At 44.0% G+C, this 22,605-nt stretch overlaps 1 protein-coding gene across 4 annotated transcripts in view; it reads right to left on the bottom strand.

The window, feature by feature from the left end:
* The window catches only part of LOC137377319 (serine/threonine-protein kinase BRSK2), a 636,447-nt gene that overhangs the window by 458,096 nt on the left and 155,746 nt on the right, over window positions 1-22,605 (bottom strand). For 3 of the 4 annotated variants that reach the window (XM_068046887.1, XM_068046889.1, XM_068046890.1), the window contains exon 1: window positions 16,211-16,276. The exons of the other annotated variant lie outside the window; for it this stretch is intronic. In XM_068046887.1, coding sequence (XP_067902988.1) covers window positions 16,211-16,234 — 24 coding nt within the window. In that variant the 5' untranslated portion in view covers window positions 16,235-16,276. Of the gene's footprint in view, window positions 1-16,210; window positions 16,277-22,605 lie in introns of those variants that run through there. 4 annotated transcript variants of the gene reach the window in all.

Below are 22,605 nucleotides of genomic sequence, written 5' to 3'. Positions count from 1 at the left end.
CCTAGGTAGGTGAACTCTTGAACCACTTCCAGAGCGTGGTCGCCAATATTGATGGATGGAGCATTTCTGACATCCTGCCCCATGATGTTCGTTTTCTTGAGGCTGATGGTTAGGCCGAATTCATTGCAGGCAGACGCAAACCTGTCGATGAGACTCTGCAGGCATTCTTCAGTGTGAGATGTTAAAGCAGCATCGTCAGCAAAGAGGAGTTCTCTGATGAGGACTTTCCGTACTTTGGACTTCGCTCTTAGACGGGCAAGGTTGAACAACCTGCCCCCTGATCTTGTGTGGAGGAAAATTCCTTCTTCAGAGGATTTGAACGCATGTGAAAGCAGCAGGGAGAAGAAAATCCCAAAAAGTGTGGGTGCGAGAACACAGCCCTGTTTCACACCACTCAGGATAGGAAAGGGCTCTGATGAGGAGCCACCATGTTGAATTGTGCCTTTCATATTGTCATGGAATGAGGTGATGATACTTAGTAGCTTTGGTGGACATCCGATCTTTTCTAGTAGTCTGAAGAGACCACGTCTGCTGACGAGGTCAAAGGCTTTGGTGAGATCAATGAAAGCAATGTAGAGGGGCATCTGTTGTTCACGGCATTTCTCCTGTATCTGACGAAGGGAGAACAGCATGTCAATAGTCGATCTCTCTGCACGAAAGCCACACTGTGCCTCAGGGTAGACGCGCTAAATGGGTAATAATAGGAGAAGTTTTCAACTTCCCCTATACTAGAGATGATAGTATTAGCGCAAAAAACATAAAGGGGGCGGGATTCTTCAAGTGCATACAGGAGAGCTTTTTGAGCCAGCACGCAGAGAGTCCTACAAGAGGAGGAGCGGTACTGGACTTAATCCTAGGAAATGAAGCCGGACAAGTGGTAGAAGTGGCAGTGGGGGAGCATTTCGGGGATAGTGACCAGACCTCTAAGATTTAAAGTTGTTATGGAAAAGGACATCGAAGGACCAGAAATTAAAGTACTGAATTGGGGGAAGGCAGATTTCAATACGATAAAACAGGATCTGGCCGAAGTGGACTGGGAGCAGCTTCTTATAGGAAAGTCTACATCAGACCAGTGGGAGTCATTCAGAAAGAAAATAGCGAGAGTTCAGGGCCAACACGTTCCCATAAAGGTGAAGGGTAGGACCAACAAGTCAAGGGAACCCTGGATGTCAAGGAATATAGAGGATTGGATAAAGAAAAAAAGGAGGCTTATGGCAGATTCAGAGCACTGAAAACAGCAGAGGCCCTAGAGAAGTATAGAAAGTGTAGTGGGGTACTTAAAAAAGTAATTAGGAGAGCGAAGAGAGGACATGAAAAATCACTGGCAGACAAGATAAAGGAAAATCCCAAGGCGTTTTATAAGTATGTTAGGAAAGAGGATAACCAGGGAAAAGGTGGGGCCCATTAGGGATCAAAGATGCAATGTGTGTGGAGCTGGAGGACGCAGATAAGGTTTTGAATGATTACTTTTCACCTGTGTTCACTATGGAGAGGGACGATGTAGGTGTAGTAATCAGGGAGGGAGACTGTGATATACTTGATCAAATTAGCATTGAGAAGTAGAAAGTATTAGCTGTATTAGTGGGCTTAAAGGTGGATAAATCCCCAGGGCCAGATGAAATGTACCCCAGGCTGCTATGTGAGGCAAGGGAGGAGATAGCAGGGGCTCTGACACAAATTTTCAAATCCTCTCTGGCCACAGGAGAAGTACCAGAGGACTGGAGGACGGCAAATGTGGTACCATTATTCAAGAAGGGTAGCAGGGATAAACCAGGTAATTATAGGCAGGTGAATCTAATTGTTGTAGGGAAATTTTTGGAAAAAATTCTGAGAGACAGGATTAATCTCCACTTGGAGAGGCAGGAATTAATCAGGGATAGTCAGCATGGCTTTGTCAGGGGGAGATCGTGTCTAACCAATTTGACTGAATTTTTCGAGGAGATGACTAGATGTGTAGATGAGGGTAAAGCAGTTGATGTAGCCTACATGGACTTCAGTAACGCTTTTGATAAGGTCCCACATGGGAGATTGGTTAAGAAGGTAAAAGCCCATGGGATCCAGGGTAATTTGGCAAATTGGATCCAAAATTGGCTTTGTGGCAGGAGGCAGAGGGTGATGGTCGAGGGTTGTTTTTGCGAATGGAGGACTGTGATCAGTGGGGTACCGAGGAATCGATGCTGGGACCCTTACTGTTTGTAGTGTACAATAATGATTTAGATGTGAATATAGTAGGTATGATCAGTAAGTTCGCAGAAGACATGAAAATTGGTGGTATTGTAAATAGTGGGGAGGAAAGCCTTAGATTACAGGATAATATACAAATAAAAACTCTTCAGCATCAAAGTGCAAAACAAGATTATACAATCCTCAACAAATAATGCAACACATCACTCCAGTAATGATATTAAAAAGCACAAGCTATTCAGGATATTACTGTCTCTTGCTCCTTCCACAGTTCAATCTAGGTCACCAATCAGATTTTGCAGTACACTATCCATCACTGTGACCTAATTCAAATACATTTAGTATATTTTATGTTTCTAGAAAAATAAATTCCCAGGAATGTTTCAAGAGAGCAATGAAATCAGCATTCAGATACTTGCAAGGTGTGCAAGCTTTGTGCTCAGTTTTTGATATTGCTTGAACCCTGAAATTATCTTTCCCACTCTCCCCCAATTTTCTCTCCTTACTTCTCCAGCACGGAAGGTGCCAACTTGCATGCTGCAATTCCTTCAGTTGCAGAAGATCCATCCCTCCATCTCACTGTAACCTACTCCGGCCTTACAATGCTGTCCCAAACTCTCCAGTCCACTGCCTCTAGGTGCGTCCCTCCCTCTCTTTGTCCTACCATTGGTGGCTGTGTCTTCAGTCACCACGTTCTCCAATTCCTTGACTAAGCTCCTCTGTCTTTCAGTCTGCCTCATCTTGCTTAATACCTTTAATAAAGCCCACTTTTTCGACTAATTATTTCGGCACTCCTTCTTTGACTCAGCACCATTTATTTATGATCACACCACTGTAAAGTGCCTTGGAACTTTTTTTTTTATGTTAAAGGCACTACATAAATGCAAGTTAGTTCCGAAGAAGGGTCACTGACCCGAAACGTTAACTCTGCTTCTCTTTCCACAGATGCTGCCAGACCTGCTGAGTGGTTCCAGCATTTCTTGTTTTTATTGCAAGCTATTGTTGTTCGATGTGAAAGCTTAAACAAATATGAGCAGGGAGGTTATGCTGGAACTGTATAATTCATTGGTTAGGCCACAACTTGAGTACTGTGTGCAGTTCTGGTCATAGAACATAGATTTCATTTTATTGTCACATGTTCTCTTATTCAGGAAACTGGCTTAGTTAGATGAATCCAGTTATTAGAATCAATTTTTATAAGACAATGCACACAGAAAACTGCAATGGTTGTCTTTTACAACTGTGTGAAAAAAGGTCATTAGCACAGCACCTCATTACAGAAAGGATGTAATTGCACTAGAGAGGGTACAGAGGAGATTTACTAGGATGTTGCCAGGACTGGAAAAATGCAGCTATGAGGAAAGATTGGATAGGCTGGGGTTGTTCTCCTTGGAACAGAGAAGGCTGAAGGGAGATCTGATTGAAATGTACAAAATTTTGAGGGGCCTGGATAGAGTGGAGGTGAAGGATCTATTCACCTTAGCAGAGAGGTCTGTGATAGGGGGCATAGAATTAAAGAGTTTGCTAGGAAAATTCGAGGGGAGATGAGGAAAAACTTTTTCACCCAGAGGGTGGTAGGGGTCTGGAATTCACTGCCTGAAAGGGTAGTTGAGGCAGAAACCCTCAACTCATTCAAAAGGAGTCTGGATATGCACCTCAAGTGCCATAATCTGCAGGGCTACAGACCAAATGCTGGAAGGTGGGATTAGAATGGGTGGATCGTTTTTTTGGCCGGTGCAGACATGATGGGCCAAGTTGGCCTCTTTCTGTGCTTTAAACTTTCTATGATTCTATGTGTTGGCTTCTTCCATAAACATTGTATAATCTGATCCACAATATCTGGCTGGCAGACCTAATATTGCAGTACAATCTGAAAAAGAAAGACTTGTATTGATATTTCACCTTTCACAACCTCAGGACATTCAAAAATACATCACAGCCAATGAAGTAGTTTGAAGTGTAATCACTGTTTTAATGGAGGAAATGCAGGAGCTATTTTACACACAGCAAGGTCCCACAAACAGCAATGTGATAATGACCAGATAATCTGTTTTTTTATCAAAGTGATGTTAGTCGAGGGATAAATATTGACTAGACCACTGGGGAGAACTCCCCTGTGCTCTTCTTCAAAATAGTGCCATGGGATAGTTTATGTCCACCTGAGAGGGCAATCGGGACCTCAGTTTAACGTCTGCTTCCTCCAGTCAGCGCAAAGCACAAAAGAAAGCAGTATTTTGTGCAGAGTATTAGCAACTAGCAGTTATAGCTGAGATATTCAGGATTATCATCAAAACACAGACACCAACCCAGCACAACAGCAGGAATTACTGACACAGCTGCGGAGATTGCTGAAATGTGGGGATTTCCTTGACAACAGTAATAGATCTACATTTACCACATGAGTAATTTTAAGTCTTTGAATACTGAAGTGATGCACATAAAAAGTAATTAAACAGAATTAATGTGCTGTATATAAGTAAATGAAATGGGTATCATAGATTCAAAATTTAGACTCAATGACTCTTAAAGGTCAAAATTCAAGGAGAAAAGACACATTGTAGTGCAGCAGAGGACATTTTATGGCAGACTGTACATTATATAAAGTGGTCTCGTGGGAGCAGCATTCAAACAAGGACCCCGAGACTCCAGTGGTCATTTTTATTACTTTAAGAAGTGTCATCAACAGTGTGGGTACTGCACATCAGTCATCTAAAGCATTCAACAGCCTTTAGACCCTGGAAGGGCTATTGGTTCATGACAAAAAATGGGAAGCTATTAAAAATATCCTCTACGTATAAGCAGCAATGGTGACATGCACCAAAAGCACACTGTTTTACAACAAAGCTGCAAGAGCTCACAATTCAACTAGTTACTCCAGGAAACGATAGAAAAAGGAAAAAAGAGGAAAGAAATAAGGATGGAATAGCAAAGGAAGGAAACAAGAAGCAAAGAACAAACTTGTAGTTATATAGTGCCTCAGGACATTCACAGTGACATTACATCCAATGATACTTTTGAAGTACAGCTCCTGTTGCTATGAAGACAATTGCGACAGCCAATCTTGAGCGCAAGATCCCAGAAACAGCAAAGGTATAATTACTTGATCTGTTTATGGCAATATTAACTGATGGAGAATTACTGGCCAAATCACCAAGAGAATTTTCTTCCAAACTGGTATCATGGGATCTTTTGCATCTACTTGGATAAGCAGATGAAACCTTGGGTGTTTCATACACCATCAGTGACTAACCCCATTCTACTTCCTTCAACTAAGCTATCCAAAGTCAAGTCTATATTGGTATATGACATTTACAAAATTGTGCAGGAAGGACTAGCCTATAAATTTTCATATTGATAAGTCACGATTAAAACATGGCTTTTGAAAAAAATGCTTTAGAAATAGATCATGAACAAAGAGGGGGATAGAGATAGGGTTAAACAGTAATACTACAGCGGCTAGAGCATAGATATCCAGCATCAGAATAAAATTACAGCGTACAGAATTGATGACCGGTTCAAGCAATTGTCCTGTGCAGTTTTGATCCCAAGGGAAATGGGAAAAAGCTTTAGCTCTGGTAGGAGATGGGTTGGAAACAGTATGATCAAAGGCTGTTCTGATCATTAGTTGGATCATTGAGGCAGTCTATCAACTAATAAACTTCCCTTATCTATACAGTCTTTCTTAATTAGCATCTGCAAGATTCAACTGAAGATGTGAAATGTTAGCAAATGATAAGAAAGGTTTCTATAGCTAAAAAAGATGTTTCTTGCCAAATGGGAGAACTGGCACAGTGTATTAAGGTTCCTGTCTGTATAATAAGCCTGGAGGTGCCCATTTATCTATTGGTGTTTTGGCAGTAGCTACTTCTTTTATTTTCTGTATGAGAATAAATGCAAACCTTCTGTTGGTTGGCAAAAATGATTTGTCATGCCATCAGCCAAAGATTAAACAGGACCACCAGTTTCAAGATTTATCTTTTCATCATGAAGGTCAAAGCCCAAAGGTAGAGGAAGGAAGGATAAACATGTAACACAGTCAATGGCTGGAATTTAACATTGAGGCCCCATCCACCGGCCGAAAAGTTGGGGGCTAGCCTACCTCCGCGGGGCCTGGGGAGCCATGCCAGGATTTTTTGCTCCCCGGGCCCTTAATTGGCTTTGGGCGGAACTTCCACCTCCTTGAGGCAGGAAGTCCCGCCTAATGGAGATGCTAGCCAATCAGCAGGCCAGTAGCTCTTAGTCCCAGCAGCGCCACTGGAAGCGGTGGCCATTTCTGGGACTACACCCAGCCAACAGAGGCAAGAGGACGGATGGTCCCGAAACGAATGCCAGTTTATGGGGCTTCACTGGGGACAACTGGCTGGCCCCAGCGAGGCAAGGGGGGTCGGTTTGGGGATTGGGGGGGGGGGTAGGGGGAAGAGCGTGTGTGGTGGGGATGGTTGAGGCTTTGGGGGCAGCCCTCTGTGGGGCACAGTGTGCCCATCAGGAGGGCCCCACCCAATCTGCAAGAACGCTGCCAGATTTTACATGGCGGTGTTCTTCGTGCCTTTGTTGTCCGGCCGCCATAGGTAAAATACTAGTGGCGGCAGGAGAAGGCCCTTCAGTGGCAGCTAATTAGCCACTTAAGGGCCTTGACTGGCCTGGGCAAGTAGGCCGTTTGTCTCCGCCGCCGCCCTGCCGCGTAAAATTGCAGTGGGGGCGGGAAGGTGTTGCGAACGGTCCCGCTGGTTGGGGGGGGGGGGGGGGTCCATAAATTCCTGCCAATGTTTCCCTTTTCAATAAAGATTCCTTTTTGCATAAAATGCACCACATAATTCACATGTGCATGTGATGGACATTTATGAAATTTGTAGTAAGCGAAAAGTTAGCTAAGGATTGTGGAATACATCATTAGATCGAATAAATTAGAATTAAAACAGATTTGATAAATTAGAGCTTTTTTTTTACATTGCAGCAACTTACAATGGCTTGGTACTGTTACGACCATGGTGGGAGCAGTGCAATATTTATTCTAGTCCCAATTCTCCACAGGTCACAACATTATATATATATATATATATAATCTAAAAATAATTTTTCCCCACTTATTGATAAGTGGAGAGAGAAGCAGAGTTAACCTTTCAGGTCAGTGACCTTTCATTAGAACTGGCAAAGGTTAGAAATGTAATAGGTTTTAAGCAAATAAAGCCGGGGTGGGGCAAAGGATAACAAAAGGGAATGTGTTGATAGAACAGAGGGTCACAGAGAATAACTGACAAGAAGGTTATGGAGCAAAGGCAAAGGGTGTTAGTGGTGTGGTGAAAGACAAATGCTAGTGCAGAGAGGGTGTTAAATGACAGAATAATGAACATTATTCATTGTTCTTTCTTGGCTAGCATAAATATGATGAGCCAAATGGCCTCCTTCTGTGCCCTAAGTTTTCTTACTTTCTATGAAATCATACCACAGCATGTATCACACATTTAGAACAGATGAGAAGGAAAGGAAAGGGGGAGAGGAGAAAAAGAAACATTTCTTTGCTTTAATGGAAAAGGTCAGTTTCTCGTCTCCCAGTGACTCCTGTACATACGAGTGGAGGACACAGCAGGAGGACTTGCAGAAATATTTGCACACTCAGCATTAGATGAACTCTATAAAATCAATTCATTCTGGCATGAGATTAATGGAAGAAAGGAAGAATTAATGAACCATGTAGGAGAACACTGCTGTTATTTAACTATTAAGGATCACATGACCTGCACTAGATCTTATAACACAAGAGCACAGCCACTGATCACACCAGCTATTCACACGGTTAGTAAATAAATATCCTAGGCATTGGATTAATGCTTTAATATCTCCTTCATTTCTTATCTCATTCTCCAATAGCCAGCTAGTGATATTGAGCACTATTGATCTGATTAAAGACTCATTATGACATAAGATCAGATGTGATCTTGCACCATTGGCTTGCCCTCATTTGATCTTCCCTTATTCATTATCATTTTATAGCATATTATATTTAACACTGCAAAGGATCCACTTTTAGATGATACTTCATGAGCCGACCAGGTTTATGCCAGTTCTAACAATTGCAGAAAATAGAACTATTTTTGTTGATTAGGTGCAAGTCCCTCTATTTTTTCTGATGCCACACACATCAGATGAGGCTAAAAAGGACCTGCTTGCAGGCCCCTGCTAATTCTATTCTGCTGGGAAGCGTTTGACCGTGCCCTGGGTCACCTTTGATTTTTCTTGTCTCCTCTGGAGGGATGTACCTTGCCATCCACTCAGGACTTTCTCTAATACATACTGCTGAGATTGACAACCTAGCAGTGTTGAAGATTAACCCCAGATCTCCTTCAATTCCCCAAGTGTCATGCTCGAACAGTCAGAGCTCCAATACGCTATTCTAATCTCAACATTTTTAGGTCTGTACTTTATGCCGTATTCTTGCACTATAATGATATAATGAAACTCCATTCATTTGCACTATAACGCAGCTCCGTGTATTAAAAGTCATTTTTTTCACAAAAGTAAACTGAAAATCAATAGTTATAAAATTCAAAAAATTCACTGCAAATTATCTTCCCAATAAAACTTGTACCCACTGATGTTATCACTTATTTTCGACATCTCACCATTTGCTGTGGATTGAGGGAATAGAGAATGAATCTAGCCCAGTTTAAACTACCATTTAATAGAGTTCCATTCTTGGAAATTGGCAGCATTGCCAATTAAAAATAATGAGAAAATCTGCTGCAATCCTACTGTGACATAAATATTTGGCATTAAACCAAGGTTGTGGTGTCTGTGCCTTGTACAGATGTATCAACATTCTGAAGTAAGCTCCCAGTGTGAATGGGGATCAGGGTACTTCTTTTCTGTGGCAATCGCACTGTGTGAGATGCTTAGGCCGACAACAGACCTGCTGTGTGGATTCTGTAGAATGATGTCTGCTTCTTCAGTTGATCAGGAAATAGAAGTAGCTGTTCGCTGAAGTGTCTCAGAGATTGCAGCAGACTTCAAAGCAAACTCTGCTGAGTGGAATAATGTGAACCACACATTACATTTGTGTGAGCTGACACATCAGAAACTTCACTATGGTATAATTATGTAGAGTAACTATCACGTTTCTAAACTGTACAATTTAACAAGGTTAGGGATATGAATCATCCACTGCATAACTTTAAAAGTATAATATTCCTTTTCAAAATATTCTTTTCAACTGTGGAGAAAAAAAATGAAATTCAGCTGTCTAGTGATCTCTTCGCACAGTAAGTATTTTACATTTTACCAGTTCTGCCACAAAATCATTGCATGGTCATACTTTAGATTGACTTTTCTTTTGAAGTCCTGCTTTTTATCCCAAGCCTGACACTTTCCATACGTATGTATTTACCAGGACAAGCGGGGTACATTGTGAGCTTCTCCACGGTTTGCAGCATTGCTGCCTCATTCTTGGCCTGCGGGATGCCCAATGTAATGAGATCAAGAAGTTTGTATCAGAGCATGTACACCTATTGCTGAATTTATGCACTGTTTCATTCAATGTCCTGAAGATGAGGTGAGGGGATCACCTGCCACTAAAGGGACTAAGCTATCTATCCATAGATTGTAGCATGTAATCACTGGCACTTAAGGGAGATAATTTAGACAACTGAAGTTATTGGCAGCACCCATTTTAAGCATAATCCTGAAGCAGTGTTCATTATAAACCATTTTTTGGATTAAATCACTGAAATATCCAGATGGACAACTTGGTTTGGGATTATTCATTGACGCATGAAAACCCAGTCTGGATTATTGATTTAAAAGGGCAAGGTCAGCATGTTGAAGGGCCTGATCTTTTACTCTCTGTATAGAGGGGGGTCAATCACTGATAGCCTGAGATTTTGTTCAGTCAAACGACCACACAACTTGTGCCTCCCATAGCTACCATCTTTCTCTCTTTTTCATACAAGTATATTTCCACCTGATCCAATTCACAGTACTGTACAAAATTGATCCTCATTACAAGCTACTTGAAATTCACACTCCAATTACAAATGCATGGACACACAAAGTATGTCACAGTGATGTTGCTTTCTATATTTAAATTGCCTTATATGCCCTGCTCTACTGGAACTACCCATAAAACCTCCAACCCTGCTGGGCACAAATTCATCATCGACTGGAAGAAATGAGAGCAGTTTATGTCTTTCTCCTTCACTGCTTTTTGTTCATTTTCTTTTTAGCTGTAATGCAATTCACAGGGGACAGACTACACTGTTCACACTATGTGCTGGAGCCCCAGCGGGCGTTCTACAACAACTTGCATTACCAGGCGGCAGCTGACTGCCATCACATCAGGGTATTCATTCACCAGCGCCTTTGTACCAAAGTTAGTCATTCAATAGCTCTGCCCCATCACAGATGTGCAGGAGTGAACTACACCATCAAATGTATGGTGGGACACAGCAGTATGTCTCCTGATCAAAGACAATGAAAAGAGTGTCATTATGTACATAGATTGAACATGAAATAAGGCTACTGGCAACTAACATTTTAAAACATGTGTGCTCCCAAGGTGCAGCTGACATTTGCTATCCAATTAACGTTTACAAGCAAAACAACCTTCAACACTCTACCAAAAAACTCAAAACCCATGCCAGGAAATGGACCTTGTAGATAGAGGTGTCCTCAAGATACATTTAGTTGCGCAACTAATTAATCATAGACAAAATGAAAATTGTATATGTTGTGCAAAAGGATGTATGGTTGATGGAGAGAAAAGTTAACAATCTGGCTGTTATTGTTTCCTGATGATCAATGAGTGGAAAATTCCAGCCAAAGTAATTCAGCTGAATTAAAGATGATGAACTTCACACTATGCAAATTGCTGTTGCCAAAGGCAGTGAGCTATACAAATCATCTAAATTTAACTATGAACATCTTAATTCAACTCTCCAAAGTCTTCCCTTCTCTTTTCTATGCCACTCTGGAGCATAACTCATTTGGCTGGCTTGCTTTATGAGCAGTACATCAGTAAAGTAGGCTCAGTTCAGCCATTTGCCTGGAGGTCCAACCTTCAACACGGAGTCTGAAAGTTTCAATACAAATCTCAATAGCTTGGATTGCCTCATCACTGACTATCACAGCAACAAGTTAATTCTCTGTCAGACACACAGAAAGCTCCACTGATTGCATGTAGCCCTTAAGTTCCTTGATGCTATCTCAAAAGAAATCTGAACAATCTCTTATATCAGTCTCCAATAGCAATTTACTACCTACCTTTTTTTGCATGCTCAGCCATATTATACTTTCCTTCTCCTTTAGCTCTGTTAAACTTAGGAAATTCTATTGAGCTGTGCTGGTGATTTATGCCCATGTCATGTTATATAGAATCACATAGAAATTAAAACATGGAAATGGGCCATTCAACACACCAATTTGTGTTGGTTTTTATCTTCCAAATGACCATTCTTCCGAATCTCACGTGCCCACTCCATTCACATATCCCTTTATTTCCCAATTCCATCAACCATCAACTTACTTTGGTAGTGCATTCCACAGCCTCAAAATCCTTTGTGCAAAAATGTTTCTCCTGCTGTTTGTCCAAAATTACTGACATTTAATCTTATGTTTAGGTCCTCTTGTAGTAAAGCCCTTTATCACTGGAAACAATCTGAACTTATTCAACTCTGTCCCATTCCTTCGTAATTTTAAACACCTCTATCAACTCAATCCGTAATCTCCTCTGTTCTAATGAAAATAACGCTGATTTTTCCAGGTCTTTCTTCATATTTCCTCATACCAGGCAGCATATTTTACTGTCTCTTCATTGTCTCGACAAATATTCTATACTGTAGAGCCTAAAACTACACACAATCCTCCAACTGTCATCATTAGATTTTATAGATTCACCAATGCATCTTGATGTTTATATTCTATACCACTTGCCACAAATGTGTAATCAATTAGCTTTTGTTATGACCTTACTCTTTGAGCAATGTTCCATTTAATTTCCTGTTGATCTGCGTGGTCCCTTTAAGATTGCCACGCAGTCACACAAGCGAGCATCTCAAAGGAAACATTGATCATGCATGACTTGTTTGTTCCCTGCACGGTACGTTGTTGCTTGCAGCCCTGCCATGTCCCCACACACCCTAGAGGGCTCATTGCCCTTGAAGTGCTACTTTTGAATGGCTTGTGAATCTGGACCTCCAAATCCCTTTGCTTCTCCACATCACTGAACATTTTCTTATTCAAATTATAATTATTACTTTTATTTAAATCAAAATTTACCACCTTACACTTACTGACACTGAATTCCACTTGTCACTGTTTTCCTATTCCTCCAACTCATTAATATTCTCTTGTAGCTTTCTTTAGTTCTCAAAGTGAAATATTATGCCTCTTATTAGTATCACCTGCAAACTTTACAGTCATAGAATTTTACAGCACAGAAAGAGGCCTTTTGGCCCAACACGCCTACACTGACCAACAAGCACCCGTCCGATCTAATCCCATTTTCCCACACTTGGCCCGTAGCCTTGTATGCTCTGGCGTTTCAAATACTCATCTAAATACTTCTTAAATGTTGTGAGGGTTCCTGCCTCTACAACCCCTTCAGGCAGTGTGTTCCAGCTACCAACCACCCTCTGGGTGAAAAACATTTTCCTCAATTCCCCTCTAAACCTCCTACCCCTTACCTTAAATCTATGCCCCCTGGTTATTGACCCCTCTGCTAAGGGAAAAAGTTTCCTCCTTTTTATTCTATCAATGCCCTCATAATTTTGTATACCTCTGTCAGGTCCCCCCTCAGCCTTCTCCGCTCCAAGGAAAACAACCCCAGCCTACCCAGTCTCTCTTCATCGCTGAAATGCTCCACTAGGCAACATCCTAGTGACTCTCCCCTCCACCCTCTCCAGTGCAATCATATCCTTCCTATAGTGTGGTGACCAGAACTGTACCAGTACTCTAGCTGTGGCCTAACCAGCATTTTATACAGCTCTAACATAATGTCCCTGCTCTTATATTCTATGCCTCGGCTAATAATGGCGAGTATCCCGTATGCCTTCCTAACCACTTTATCTACCTGTGCTGCTGCCTTCAGTAATCTATGGACAAGTACACCAAGGTCCCTCTGACCCTCTGTACTTAGTAGGGTCCTACTATCCATTGTATATTCTCTTACCTTGTTAGACCTCCCAAAGTGTATCATCTCACACTTCTCAGGATTAAATTCCATCTGCCACTGCTCCGCCCATCTAACCAGCCCAATTATATCGTCCTGTAATCTAAGGCTTTCCTCCTCACTATTCACGACACCACCAATTTTTGTGTTGTCTGCGAACTTAGTGCTCATACCTCCTATATTCACGTCTAAATCATTAATGTACACTACAAACAGTAAGGGTCCCAGCGCCCCCCGATCCCTGTAGTATCCCACTGGTCACTGGCCTCCATTTGCAAAAACAACCCTCAACCATCACCCTCTGCCTCCTGCCACTAAGCCAATTTTGGATCCAATTTGCCAAATTACCCTGGATCCCATGGGCTCTTACCTTATTAACCAATCTCCCATGCGGGACCTTATCAACAGTCTGACTGAAGTCCATGTAGACTACATCAACTGCTTTACCCTCATCTACACACCTCCTCGAAAAATTCAATCAAATTTGTTAGACATGATCTCCCCCTGACAAAGCCATGCTGACTATCCCTGATTAATCCCTGCCTCTCCGAGTGGAAATTAATCCTCTGTCTCAGAATTTTTTTTCATTAATTTCCCTACTACTGACATTAGACTCACAGGCCTATAATTATCTGGTTTATCCCTGCTAACCTTGTTGAATAATGGTACCACCTTCGCTGTCCTCCAGTCCTCTGGCACCTCTCCTGTGGCCAGAGAGGATCTGAAAATTTGTGTCAGAGCCCCTGCTATCTCCTCCCTTGCCTCACATAGCAGCCTGGGGCACATCTCATCTGGGTCTGGGGATTTATCCACTTTTAAGGCTGCTAATACAGCTAATACCTTTTCAATGCTAATTTGATCACGTATATCACAATCCCCCTCCCTGATTACACCTACATCATCCCTCTCCATAGTGAACACAGATGAAAAGTAATCATTCAAAATCTCACCTGTGTCCTCCGGCTCCACACACAGATTGCCTCTTTGATCCCTAATGGGCCCCACTTTTTCCCTGGTTATCCTCTTGCCCTTAACATACTTATAAAACGCCTTGGGGTTTTCCTGTATCTTGTCTGCCAGTGATTTTCCATGCCCCCTCTTCGCTCTCCTAATTACTTTTTTAAGTACTCCCCGACACGTTCTATACTCCTCTCGGGCTGCCACTGTTTTCAGCACTCGGAATCTGCCATTAGCCTCCTTTTTTTTTCTTTATCCAATCCTCTATATCCCGTGACATCCAGGGTTCCCTGAACTTGTTGGTCCCACTCTTCACCTTTATGGCAACATGTTGGACCTGAACTCTCACTAATTCCTTTCTGAATGACTCCCACTGGTCTGATGTAGACTTACCTATAAGAAGCTGCTCCCAGTCCATTTTGGCCAGATCCTGTTTTATCATATTGAAATCTGCCTTCCCCCCAATTCAGTACTTTTATTTCTGGTCCCTCTATGTCCTTTTCCATAACAACCTTAAATCCTGGAGTTATGGCCACTATCCCCGAAATGCTCCCCCCACTGACACTTCTACCACTTGTCCGGCTTCATTCCCTAGGACTAAATCCAGTACTGCCCCACCTCTTGTAGGACTCTCTACGTACTGGCTCAAAAAGCTCTCCTGAATGCATTTGAAGAATTCCGCCCCCTTTAAGCTTTTTGCACTAATACTATCCCCTCTAATATAGGGGAAATTGAAATCCCCTAATGATTACCCTATTATTTTTGCATCTCTCTGAGATTTGCCTACATATCTGATCCTCTATCTCTCCTTGACTGTTTGGAGGCCTGTAATACACTCCCATACAAGTGATTGCTCCCTTTTTGTTTTTAAGTTCTATCCATATGGCCTAATTAGAGGAACCTTCTAAGATATCATCCCTCCTTACTGCAGTAATTGACTCCTTGATCAACAGTGCAATGCCACCTCCTCTTTTACCCCCTCCCCTATTATGCCTGAAGATTCTATACCCTGGAATATTGAGCTGCCAGTCCTGCCCTTCCCTCAACCATGTCTCAGTGATAGCAATAATATCATAATCCCATGTGTTAATCAATGCCCTCAATTCATCTGCCTTACTAGTATGACTCCTTGCATCAAAATAGATATAATCCAGCCTTGTATTATTTACTTGAGCCTTAACAGGTCTACATTTATTCTGCCCTCCAGACTGACTTAGCTTCTCTTCTATATTTGATCGTACATCACCCCCTGCTGTGCTTCCACTCTGTATCCCATCCCCCTACCAAATTAGTTTAAACCAGCCCCCCAACAGCACTAGCAAATCTCCCAGCAAGGATGCTGGTTCCATTCTGGTTCAGGTGCAACCCGTCCAACTTATACAGATCCCACCTTCGCCAGAAACAGACCCAGTGATCCAGGAAACTAAAGCCCTCCCTCCTGCACCATCTCTTCAGCCATGCATTCATCTGCTCGAACCTCCTATTCACATACTCACTTGCCCATGGCACCGGATGAAACCCAGAGATTACAACCTTTGAGGTCCTTATTAATCTGCTACCTCGCTCCATAAATTCATTTTGCAGAACCTCGTCCCTCTTTCTCCCTCTGTCATTGGTACCAATGTGGACCAGGACGTCTGACTGTGCACCCTCACCCTCCAGAATATTCTGCTCGGTGATATCCATGACCCTTGCACCAGGGAGGCAACATACTATCCTGGAATCACATCTACGGCCACTGAAACGCCTATCAATTCATCTAACCATAGAATCCCCTACCACTCCTGCCCTCTTGCCTTTCTTCTCCAGCCCAGCACAGCTGAGTCACCAATGATATTCTGGTTATGACTCTCAGTGCATTCTCCAGAGGAACCGTCTTTCCCATCTGTCCTCTGGGGACTCCTGAATTACCTTCTTTGTCCATCTGGCAGTCATCCAGTCCCCCCCTCAACTGTGCTCGCCTAGGCACCGGCTTGACTACCTCCTGAAACATGCCATCCACGTAGTCCTCCACCTCGTGGATGCACCACGGTGGCTCCAGCCGCCGCTTGAGCTCTGAAAGCCGAAGTTCAAGCTTCTGCAACAAGAGACACTTTCTGCCGACATGTTTGCCAAGGTCACATGGCATGGCCATGACTTCCCACATTACACAGGAGGCACATTCCGCTTGGCCAAGCTGCCCTGCCATTACTTAACTTTACAAAGAAAACTTGCTAGTGTAATAACTTACCAGCTATTAGCCTCTGTACCTTTGAGGCTGTGAAAGAAAAAGTCCAAAGAACACCTTCCACCGCCCCCAGCCAGCGAAAATACCCACACGCAATTTACAGCTTCACTCCGTGCAAACAGCACTAGTATCGCCAGTAAATACTAATAATTTACAGGTAGCTATCCAAGGGCTTTAATTTAAAAAGAACCTTTTTTTTTACACCAAACTATTTCAGCAATAACAGCTGCCACCCACCGACCAATCAGCACATAGAATTTCAGTGATGCCACTATTCTTTTTTTCACTTCCTCCGAACAGAACGCGCGCAGAAACAGTCAGAGAGTCCACCGCTGTCAATGGACATCAGGTAGGAGAAGGGCCTCGAGCCCCACTCTTTCTTTTATAGCTCTTCAGCCCTGTTCCCTTCAGGTCTGCCGCTACCCCGGATATCAGGTAGATCCTTTGATATGATTCCCTCCTGCCCTATATCCAAATCATTGATGTACACAGTGAAAGTTCCCAGAGCAGAATCGTGTCAGATACTTGCAACCACTCCTTGAAACTCTCCTTAATACCTGCCCTTTTTCTCCTTTAAAAACAGATTTTAATCTAATTTTCTTCCCTGCCCTTAGTTCCATTATCTTAGTCTTCTCCAATAGTCAAATTAAAAATACCAGTGCTAGAGCTGGGTTTAAATATGTCGCTTCACTTGTACCATCGAGTTACATTGGCTAGTAGTCAGTGGCACCTTGGGTTCATAGGAAACCAGAGCACCCTGTGTCTGCTCTGTTTCACCCAACCAAACACATTAATGTATCAGTGCAAATTGGTGGCTTGCATAATGAGGGGTGGGGTGTTGCAAGGGCAAATTTGTACATCGTTCATCATGGGTGCTATGTCTGTTTTAATTGTTACACTGATGCTGGCACATCACAACCATGTCAGGCACATTCTCAAATCTCTATCACACCATTATTCATATCTTTCTCTATTCTCTTTCATTTCTGATTGACAACAATTCTGACAAGTTACCGCATAAGCGCTTGGTACATTATAAGCAGCCATAAAGGCGGGGCTAAAGTGTGGCGAGTCGAAGAGACTTAGCAGTTGGCAGGAAAAAAGAAAGAGGCGCAAGGGGAGAGCCAACTGAGTAACAGCCCCGACAAACAAATTTTTCTGCAGCACCTGTGGAAGAGCCTGTCACTCAGAATTGGCCTTTATAGCCACTCCAGGCGCTGCTCCACACACCATTGACCACCTCCAGGCGCTTACCCATTGTCTCTTGAGATAAGGAGGCCAAAGAAAGACATTATAATTTATAATTTCCAATTTCCATATGCAATTTACAAGGATGATACCAGAACTGTGAGGTTATCTATCAGGAAAGGATGAACAGGCTGGGTCTCTTTTCTCCTGAAAAGAGAAGGCTGAGGGGTGACTTAATAGAGGTCTTTAAAATTATGAAAGTATTTGATAGAGGAGACTCAGAGAGAGTGTTTTCATTTATGGGAAAGAGCAAAACTAAACACTATCAATTGTAGGAAGTAAAGGGTTAACATCTTCCATGTTTTATCTGTTGGATGAATTTATATAACTAATGGTCTTATAAAACTCACAAGATGCTACGTTTTAAATTAGAATGATTTCAAAGGATGTTGCGGTTATGCTCTGGAATAGTTATACTTTGATAGAGATATATATATATGTGTATTTATAGATATATATGTATTAGATGAGAACTAAGTGGTGGACTTTGTGTTTAGAATCATGTTAAATGTGAAATGTATATTGGTATACTGTCGTGGGGAGAAGGTGGAAGACAGTGTTTATTTTCACAACCATACCAGAAGTAGCGTTGCTATGAGACCAGATGCCCATTCAGCATTTCAAACGAAGACACAATAAGGGATAGACTTGGTAGGCCTCATGAAGGATGATAATACAAATAATGATATTCAGAGATCGTTCAAGACTTGAATTGACAGCAAACATTACCCATTGTGTGACAACGACTGGGCCATCAAGCTGTCTTTAGAGACAATGCACAGAGGATAGGGTCATATCTGCTGGAATCTGATTACTATAAACTAATCAATAAGAGACAATATACAGAAGGTGAGGATAAACCTGACCAAAGGGTTAAGGTGGACTATAACCTAATATGGAAGGAAGGAACCCACGGAGGGGGCCATAAATGACAGGTGCTGGGACAACACGGCATGCACCGATTCAAGAAACCAACCTAGAGTCAACAGAACACATTCTTACCTGGCAGGGGAGAGACCATGATCAGTGGCCTTTAATCCTGTTCCAGGTAAGTTTTTGAGTAAAATGGCTGTAACCAATTCTAGAGCTTCAGGCCAGGGAGTGTGGTGGTGAAGGATAATGAAGGAGATGCACCGGTTGACCGTACCTTCTTCATTAAGAAAATCCTTATTGATTGATGTGGATTCCAAGCTGCGGACATCTTCTGCCTGCAGAACTTCCGCAGCGGTGGATATTTCGAAATAATGTTCTGGGATGTGGCGGGATGCATCAAGTTCCTGAAGGTGTTCAAGGATAGAGGAAACCAGACGCCGCTGTCAATCCTCACAGTGGAGCCACTCTTCATGCTGTCAACGCAACGCGACCGGGTGGTGACAATCTACCTCTACAACCCCCACGTTCCTGTCATGGATGTACTCACCTTCCTCCCCAGGTACGCCGAGGTGGCCGGCAGCAGCACTGATGTCAAGGACCCGTTTAGGATTTGGACCAGCAAGCAGCAGGTCAAGGTGACCTTGAAGGTCGATGCCAATTGAGCCATCATCCAACCACCCTCCAGCTTCGCTATCGGGGGAAGTCAAGACTTCTTGGTCTATGCAGGGCAGCCCAGAGTTTGTCGTACCTGTGACAAATCTGGTCACGTGGCAGCTAACTGCAGCACAGTCATCTGCAAGAACTGCAAGAAGGAAAGCCATCAGACCAAAGACTGTAAACAGAGTAAGTGCTGCAACCTGTGCAGTGGGGCAGGCCACCTCTACAAAAACCTGCCCCACTGCCTCAGTTATGCAGAGGCAGCAAGGTCCAAGTAAAGGCTAGGAGAAGGAATGGCGAACGTGACTAGCGCTGGGAGGGAGACAAGCAATCCTCCCCATAGCGAGGTAAATCTATCTGAGAGGGAGAAGAAAAGGGAGGCAGCTGCAACCAGCGACCCAACACCTACCCCATGCCTGGAAACTCCTCCTCTACAGACAGAATCAATGGAGGAGGAAGCAGCAGATGGACAAACTGGTCAGTGGCAAGCGGTAAAAAGGAACACCACAAAGAAGAAGCCTCCAAAAAAGAAACAGGTCACCACCCAAATCAGTGGCAAGAGGAGGCTACTGTCTGAGACCTAATTGGACGAGGAAGGGCCGGAAAGACGGCACCCACAAAAGAAGCAGCAGAATTCAAAGGGACGAGCCCTGTGCGCCCCCACCCCAAAGTGCCGAACCCAGCAAGATGCCCAGTGCACCCCAGCTCCGGGAGACCGAGAGCAGCAAAGCATCTGGCACACTCCAGCTCCGGGAAACTGGGAGCAGTGATGTCTTCGCAGAGGCACCGAGGGGAAAGACTCCACCAGCAGAGGACAGCTCAAGCCTTGCTGCCTATAAGAACCGCTCCCCCCTCACCCTCTGATGTCACCCCAGAGGAACAAAACCCCCATGAATAACCAGGAAGGGTTTCTGAGCCCAACAAATGTGAAACAGCTTGTGTACACTATGGGTATGCAGGAACATATCCAACGACTGGGACTAGCAAGGACACCTGGTGTGGTAAGCAACACCCAACTTTAAAATGGGTATAAGGATTGCTTTGATTAACATGCATAACGTTAAATCCACTATGCAATGTGTTTCGACCTTGGACTACCTCAGCAAGGTCAAAGCTGACCTGCTGTCCTGCAAGCATGTGGAATTTCCCACCTCAGCACCTACAGGCAATGGTCACGATGGTGGTCACATGGGCCATCGATCTGGTCCAGGGGAAATGATTCCCATTCCTTTGGCCTGGGTATTCTGCTGCGGGGCGGCAACTTCACCATCTCCGAAGTTAAGGAGGTGGTGGGCAGTCACCTCCTCATAACAGATGTAATGTACAACAATGTTCCGCTCCGGTTAATCAACGTGTACGCCCCGGTTCAATGCAGCGATTGACTGACTGTCCTCCAGCAGCTCCCACTGCTGCTGGCGACATCCAGGCCGGTCATTCTTGGCGGTGACTTCAGCTGCATCATTGATGCAGCTGGACGATCCGGCAGTGACGACAGCAAACTGGACGATACGTCCAGATGCCTAATGGAAACAGTAAAAGATGCCAAACTGCACAATGTCTTCAGCAGCCCTGCAGACAGACCGCAGCATGGATACACCTGGTCAAGTTCAGACAGGTCTGCCCATTCCAGGATTGACCTCCTGTTTGTATCCCATGCTTTCACAGTCAGGTCCACTGACGTTAAGCTGGAGTTCTTCTCTGACCACTGCTTTTTACTGGCCCACTGTCACTTACAGGATGACCAGCGGGTTGGCAGGGGGACATGGAAGCTGAATGTTACACTGATAACCCCAGAGAACACTGAGGAACTCAAAAAGGATTACAAAGATTGGAGAACCGTGAAACTCCTCTTTGAGTCTCCAGTGCACTGGCGGGAGGCAATCAAGAGGTTCTTTATCCTCAAACGTGTTCAGAGGGCAAGAGAGAGACAGAGGGAAATGTCCCGTCTCCAAAAAAAAATGCTAAATCTGCTCCGGCTGCAGTCGATGGGGGTCGAGATCAAGGAGGACCACCAAGAGGTGAAGAGCCAGCAGGCCTCGCTCTTTGTCACGGAGGCCTCCAAGATCATCTTGCAGTCCAGAGTCCGCTCCGTTGAGCAGGATGAGGTATGCTCACGTTACTTCTTCCAAAAGGTACACAGAGAGAGCTCTGTGATCAGCAGCCTGAAGGAAGAGGATGGCTCAGTAACGTCTTTGCAGTCTGACACACTAAGGATTAGCAAATCCTTTTATGCTGGGCTGTACGACGTGAAGCCCACGGACAGCACAGCCTCCCAGTCCTTCCTCTCATCTATCATGGAAGTCTTAGATGACAACATGCGGAAGAGACTGGACAAACCGCTAACTCTGAATGCGCTGACAAAGGCCGTCAGGTCCTTCGAGACAAGTAAACCCCCCGGAAGCGATGGCTTACCGGTTGAGTTGTATTCGGCTCTGTGGGACTGGATCGGCCCGGACCTGCTGGAAGTGTACGAGAGTATGCTTCTGGCCGACAGCATGTCAGAATCCATGAGGTAAAGCATCATCACCCTCATCTACAAGCAGAAGGGGGAGAGGGCAGAAGTCAGAAATTGGCGGACCATCTCACTGCTTAATGTAGACTACAAGATTCTGTCCAAAGTCATCGCCAGTCGGGTCAAGTCTGCTCTGGAATTGGTGATTCACCCTGACCAGACCTGTACTGTACCCGGCAGGAAGATCTCGGATAGTCTTGCATTACTCAGGGATACGATCGCCTTTGTATGGGACAGGAGGGTGGACACCTGCCTCATCAGCTTGGACCAGGAGAAGGCTTTTGACAGGATATCGTACACATACATGATGGACGTGCTTTCCAAAATGGCGTTTGGGGAGGGAATCCACAATTGGATCAAAGGTCTCTACACAAACATCAGTAACGCAGTCTCAATCAATGGGTGGGAATCAGAAAGTTTCCCAATCCAACCTGGAGTCAGACAGGGCTGTCCTCTCTCTCCTGTCTTGTTTGTTTGCTGTATCAAACCTTTTGCTGAGTCCATTCAGAAGGATGTGGGCATAAGAGGGGTGACAATCCCAGGCAGCGGAGGCACTCAGGTCAAAGCCTCCCTGTACATGGACGACGTCGCCGTCTTCTGCTCCGATCTGCTGTCCGTTCGCAGACTGATGAGCTTCTGTAACCAGTTTGAACTGGCCTCGGGAGCCAAAGTTAACCACGGCAAGAGTGAGGCCATGTTCTTTGGGAACTTGGCCAACCGATCTCTTGTCCCCTTCATCGTTGGGTCAGACTACCTGAAGGTGCTGGGGATATGGTTCGGAAAGGCCGG

This window comes from Heterodontus francisci, chromosome 14 (assembly GCF_036365525.1).
Source record: "Heterodontus francisci isolate sHetFra1 chromosome 14, sHetFra1.hap1, whole genome shotgun sequence".
NCBI lineage: Eukaryota > Metazoa > Chordata > Chondrichthyes > Heterodontiformes > Heterodontidae > Heterodontus > Heterodontus francisci.
Note: the sequence above shows the minus strand (reverse complement) of the source record. Positions and strands in the feature narration are given on the sequence as shown.